The sequence below is a fragment of the Leishmania donovani genome, chromosome 21, assembly GCF_000227135.1.
Source record: "Leishmania donovani BPK282A1 complete genome, chromosome 21".
Lineage (NCBI taxonomy): Eukaryota > Euglenozoa > Kinetoplastea > Trypanosomatida > Trypanosomatidae > Leishmania > Leishmania donovani.
This window is the reverse complement of record NC_018248.1, coordinates 624,782-630,781: the sequence shown is the minus strand read 5'-3', so window position 1 is coordinate 630,781 and position 6,000 is coordinate 624,782. Positions and strand designations below refer to the sequence as shown.

Sequence of the window (6,000 nt, the reverse complement as noted above, 5' to 3'; positions counted from 1 at the left end):
CACGAGCAACGTGGTGATCCGCGGCCGCATCCTGCGCGGCGTTGTGCACTCCACCAAGATGCACCGCACCATCATCATCCGCCGCAACTACCTGCACTTCATCAAGAAGTACCAGCGTTACCAGAAGCGCCACAAGTCCCTGGCCGTGCACTGCAGCCCCGCCTTCGACCCGAAGCAAGGTGATGAGGTCGTCATTGGCCAGTGCCGCCCGCTGAGCAAGACGATCCGCTACAACGTCTTGGAGGTGGTGTCGAAGAGCTCTGCCGACAAGATGGGCAAGAAGTTCGCCAAGAACTAAGCAGAAGGTGCGCTGCTGCTTTTGCTGTTCATGTCGTGGCGCTCGCGTGGCGTGCATGGCGTACTTGGCATGTGCTTGCGTATCCATTCGCATAGCGCCATCACGGGTTCGTCGTCCATTTAGTCGCGCCCTCTCTCCCGCCCTGCGTGATTCCTTCCGTCTTTCTCTCGCTCTTCCTCTCCCTATCCCCCACACACACATACATATACACATAAATACCGAAACACGCGCATGCGCGCATCATTGCTCCATGCTGTCATGTCTCGTGTGTGTATGCGTGTGTGCGTTCCCTGCAGCATGGCGATAGTGGTGAGCGAGGGAGGGGGGCTAGTGATGGGTGATTAGTGGCGAGGGGGTGGGACAAGGTGGCAGGCCAAGAGAAGAGGGGGTGACGGCGTCTCTTCACTTTCTATCATTCTTTTCTGTACTTTCTCAGTTCAGCAACCCAATCAAAAGACTCAAGTCAGCGACGGCGAAAAGGTCGTTGCACTCCTCGCGTCTCCGCCTCCGCGGCACACGCGCACACAGCGCCACCGATATGACAGGCCTTGGCTGTGCGCGTGCGTGCGTATGCGTAGCGTCGGGCAGGGGGGCGAGGCTGGGAGCGCCGGCGGAGATGCTGGCGCAGGAAACGCGAAAGGCGTTGTTACTCCAGCCATGTCAGTGGGCGACGCACGCTCGCACCACTACCACCGGCTCCAAGTCTCCCTCGTCGCCGGGCCCTCCACTATTGGAACGGCAAGCAGGCGGTGGCGGCGGCGGACGCGGCTCTATGCGCGGCATGAAGCATCACCGGCGTCGTGGCATTAACTCCATCCACGCGCGTTGGGTGGTGCTCGGCTCTGTGGCAAGCCGTCATCCACTTCTTTGTCCCCCTTCCCCACCCTTGGCGGCGAGGGTGGCTCTCGGCCTCGCCCACCTCCACGGGCTGCGTTGGAACACATCTAATCGTGCCCGCGGCGCTGTATTCGTCTCCTTGCATTCTCGCACCCTCACTCTGCCCCCCCCCCCTTCTTCGCCGCGGTTTCGCGTTCCGCTTCTCTCGCGCTGTACGGCCCCGCCAAGGAGCCGGTGGTGGCGCGCTGCATAAAGAGGGACACACGTCTGTATGGGCGTGTGTGTGCCCCACATCCTTGTGTCTCCCTCCTTCGTCAGACACATAAAGGCACACATACACACACACACACACACACACACTTCGTAAGCTGGCTTTCCACGCCTCTAATCAAGCACACATACACGCACTAAATTCTTTGCATGCCCTCGTTGTCCTCGCCACCAAAGCCGCTCCTCTCGTCATCTACACCTTCTCGGTCACGTGCGGTGATTTCAATTTTTTCTTTTTTCGTGTTTGCTTTGGATTTTGGTCCGTCTGTCGGTGCTTGTCTGTGCTTGTGGGCGTGTGCGTGTGCGTGTGATCTGCTGCCGCTTCTACTTCGCACGATGTGTGCGTGGCGTTTCTCGGCAGGCAGCAACCGGGGCGCCACTGGTGGCGGTCTTGGGGCCGGTGGCGCTTTCGGCGGTGCGGCACCAGGCTCATCGACCCCTTTCTCGACGGGGCTCGGCGGTATTCAGGTGAGTAGCACTGCTGGCGCCCTTCTCCGACAGAACGCTGTCCCGAGAGCCGGCGGTAGCGACTTTGGCCGCATTGGAGATTCCGCCAACACCGCAAGTGCGCGCTTCCCACTCTCTGCCGACGCTGCGGCGGAAGCGCTGGCAGTGGTGGGTCAGCACGAAGGCGTTGTGCACCCGTTGAGCGACGAAGATGACGCCGATGAGGACGATGTGTATGAAGAGAGCGAAGAGGGGTATAACAGTGACGACGATGGCCATGGCGGAGAGCGATCACTGCCTGCGAAAACGGCGGAGGCTGCCGCCTCGGCGTTCGTGAAGGGGACATCAAGAAGCTTCGGCCCTGTTGCGGGTGCCGGCGGAGATCTTAATAGCGGTGCCGAGGCGAAAGGCACCGGTGGCTCCGCTATCGCTGCCTCGAATGCGCAGCGCAGCGCGCTCATCGCCGCGAACCTCTCTCGGCAGCTCTTCAAGGCCAAGATGCCGGACAGCGCCGCCTCCGCCAAGGACCAGGATGAGCTGGACGAGGAGGACCTCGATCAGCTCTCCGCCGTCGATCGCGATTTCGTTATGAACACAAAGGACCTCTTTGACGACGTGGACGCAGAGCTGCTCGGCGAGGACTTCGTGCCGCACGAACACGTTGTTGGCATCATTGCCTCGGAAGCCACCGGCGGCGAGGCGTCGCCGGACGAGATTGACGACAACTTAGTAGACTACAAGGACCTCGAGGCTGAGATTAACGCGGACCTTGCGGACTACATTGACGCTCACCACCAGGAGTTCAACAACGCCATCTGCGACTTCTCCGAGATGGTTCTGGCCGTCTCCGGCAGCGACGACACACTGGCCCAGTTCAAGAAGGAGCTAGCAGACGCGATAGTCTCGCTAGAAAGTCATGCTGGAGAGCTCAAGGTGCTGCGGCTGCGTGCCGCCAAGTCATTGTTCATGGCCGACGCGTTGGAGCACATCCAGGAGGTGGTTCTCGCTGAAGCAGAGGTGAAGGGACTGTTGCAGAACCGGCACTATCTCGCGGCGGTGCAGACGCTGCAGGCGCAGGCGCGCCTACTCGCCAGCGATGAACTGAAAGGCGTACGCGCGGTGCAGACTCTCCGCGACACGCACAACGCTACCATCTCGACGCTGCACCACCTCATCATCGACGACCTGTTGGCATGCGTCTTTCGTCATGAGCGCCTCGTCGAGGCGGATGCGCAGTTGCTGCAGGAGATGCTCGATAGCAGCGAGCGCGACACGAAGGACACCAACGCGGCCGCCCCAAGCGTGCAGCACACCATTTATAAGTATTGGAAGATGGCTGGCGTTGGCACCCCCGGCAGTGGCCACCCAGACGACGACGAAGATGACGCTGGTGAGGTCGACCGAGATGGTGGCCTTGGCGCCGCGACACACAACGGCACCGCTGCCGCCTCAACGAAGACGGCGGGTGTGGGCGGGCCTGCCAGGAAGGATCGCACGCTCTCCGCAATCATCGAGACGCTGATCGACGACCCGACGGATGATCAGGTGTTCAGCAACTACCTGAAGTTTGTGCCCTTGTGCGTCAAAAGCCTAATGCTGCTGGGCAAGATAGACCACTGCCACGAAACGTTTTTCAGCCGCGCGACGCGCAGCATGGAGCGCTTTATCGCCCATTTTCTTTGCTTGTATGACGCGTGGCGACGCCGCACACGCAGCGGGGCGAGCCTCAGCTATGACGAGGCGGAGGCGGCCATTCGCGGCACGCACGTGCGCGCCCTCGACCTCGCCTGCGACCTCATTTCGTTCGATGAAGCCGTGGCCACCATCCAGGCGCGCGACCTGCGCTCCATGCTGGGCGCCCTCTTCACCGAGCTGGAAAAAATTCTGCGCAACGCGGCGTATCTGCAGAAGGTGGTCTTAGTGGCGCACTTCCCGTTTGTATCCCCGTTCGTTGTGCAGCCGGCCCCGTTTGTGCCGGAGGCGACGTCGCGCCAGTGGAACGTCATGGACGTTCCGCTGCGAAACAAGATGTGGCTGCACGACACCCTGACGACAGCGCTGGACTACGCGCAGAAGTGCGTGCGCGATGCACCGGCCCAGAGTGATAAGTCGTCGCCGCGCTCCTTTCCCGCCGGCGGTGGCGACAGTAACGCTGGTGATGCCATGGCGAAGTTCTTAGAGTTCTTCAACGCCGATGCCGTGTTGGCATCCCTGAAGGCCGAGGCAGAGGAGAAGGATGTCGCCGCCGCAGCAGCTGCTGCTGCGGCCACGACACCTGTGAATCTGAAGACGTCCGGCGGCGTCACGCCGAACACTGATACCGCGGCGAGCGACGCCTCCCCTTTCCTCGCGTTTGGCCGGAGCAAGCCCTGTCTCACACTGCAGAGCATTTTGAACCTTGTCGACAGCGCGTGCGCACAGACGCGCGCCATTTTCCCTGCTGCTGAGGCGGTGCTGCGCAAGCTGCAGCTGGCCATTTCTGCTGAGCTACGAGATGCCGTGCGGATGAAGTTGGTGGCCGAAGTGCAGGCGCTGCTGCAGGAGTGGGACCTGCAGGTGCTGTGGTCGCAACTGAACTACCACATCGAGTTTGTCTTCCACGTCATCTGCGACGCGAAGGAGTCGCAGGACGAGACCGACGACGCCGTCACACTGCTGCCCTTCCTGCGTCAGAAGAACTTGATCAGCCGCGTGCAGCGCACCGCCACCATCATGCTGGACTCTGACAAGCAGGGTGACGACACAACGACGCTGGACCGCCTTTTATCCACTTATGCCTCGGGCGGCCTGCTGCGCATGGTGGAGGAGACGGGCACCGTATCGTTCAGCTTGGTCGGCGCCGTGAAGAAGGCACAGGCAGACATGCGAAAGGCCCGCGAAAGACAGGCGAGCCAGTTTGACGTCATGCAGTGCGACAAGGCCAAGCTCATCGCGTTCACCGACAGCGGCCTGGGTGGCGGTGGCGTGGGCGGGGCCGGGGCACCGCTGGTGCTGCTGCACGCGAGCATGTTGCGCCGCTGGTTTGTCTTTACTGCGATGAACGCGCTGACCTGCTACGAGTGCGCAGCGCGCTTCTACAGCCGCAGCTGCGATCGCGTTCCCGAATTCCGGTTGCTGAGCGAGGAGGAGTGCGTCGTTGGATTCTTCAAGCGCTTCCTACGCGCCACGTACATTCCCACCCTGCACGCCTTCCATTCACAGCAGCTGCAGCTGCTACTCATGAGCATCGGCGACAGCGGTGGCACCAGCGCCGCAGGAGCCACACCGTCCGCCTCTCCTCCGCCCGCAGACGCGGGCAGCACTACGTCGCGCAGCGGCAAGGCGCCAGCGGCGATGAAGACCCTCAGCGGCGCTTGGCCGACAGTCGTCGTGGACGAGGTGCAGCACCCCATCCTTGCGTGTGTGCAGTACGTGGGGCAGGTGCTGGCGAAGGTGAGTGACGTGCGCCGCATCCTTCCAGATTCGCTGACGGGGGAGGTGGAGCAGAACACGTCGGAGGCTCTCATCATGGAGCTGGTGGTATTCCTAAAGAGACAGGTGGAGTGGCTCGGCCGCGGCACCCTCGCCCACCGACTGCTGGACAAGCCCTTCCAGGACGCTTTTTCCGGCATGCCCAATCGCAGGTGGGCTGCCCTGGTGGACGAGGAGAACATCTTAGACGCGCATAGGTACATTGACCAGGACCTCTACCGCTACTATCAGCTCAACAGCGACGAGCGGACGAGCGGGCACGAGTACAACAGGTCGACAGTGTCCGTGCTGGAGGCGATGCGCGTGCTAGAGACATCGTCTGCCGCATCCCCCGGAGATGGCGGCGACGCGGGTGCCGCGGAGGCTGAGCTAGATCAACATATTGGCCGGATGGAGCCTCGGGACATATGTGTGCGCGACGACAGTACCCTCGTCGCGTTCGCCCTTCTGTGCACCTCGGCCGAGTGGCTGTGCGACGTGCTGCTCCGCTACCTGTGGCCGAGCCGACGTAAGGCGCGCAACTACACGGACTGCTGCGTGCCGGGCTACTGCTTTGCTCACGAGATGCGCGTCAGCGACGCCACCTCCTTCGTGCTCGTGGACGGCGACTACACGGCGCAGCAGAAGGTCCGCCTGTCGGGGCACCTCGTGCGCCTCTGCTCACTTGCGCAGGTCGC

General features: G+C 62.1%; 1 protein-coding gene across 1 annotated transcript; it reads left to right on the top strand.

Moving 5' to 3' along the window:
* Nucleotides 1–1,406: 1,406 nt before the first annotated feature.
* Nucleotides 1,407–1,502, top strand: LDBPK_211780 (hypothetical protein, conserved; the record flags this gene model as incomplete). Its single annotated transcript, XM_003860647.1, has 1 exon — nt 1,407–1,502. The coding sequence occupies one exon, from the start codon at nt 1,407–1,409 to the stop codon at nt 1,500–1,502; it is 96 nt and encodes a 31-aa protein (XP_003860695.1).
* Nucleotides 1,503–6,000: the final 4,498 nt, after the last annotated feature.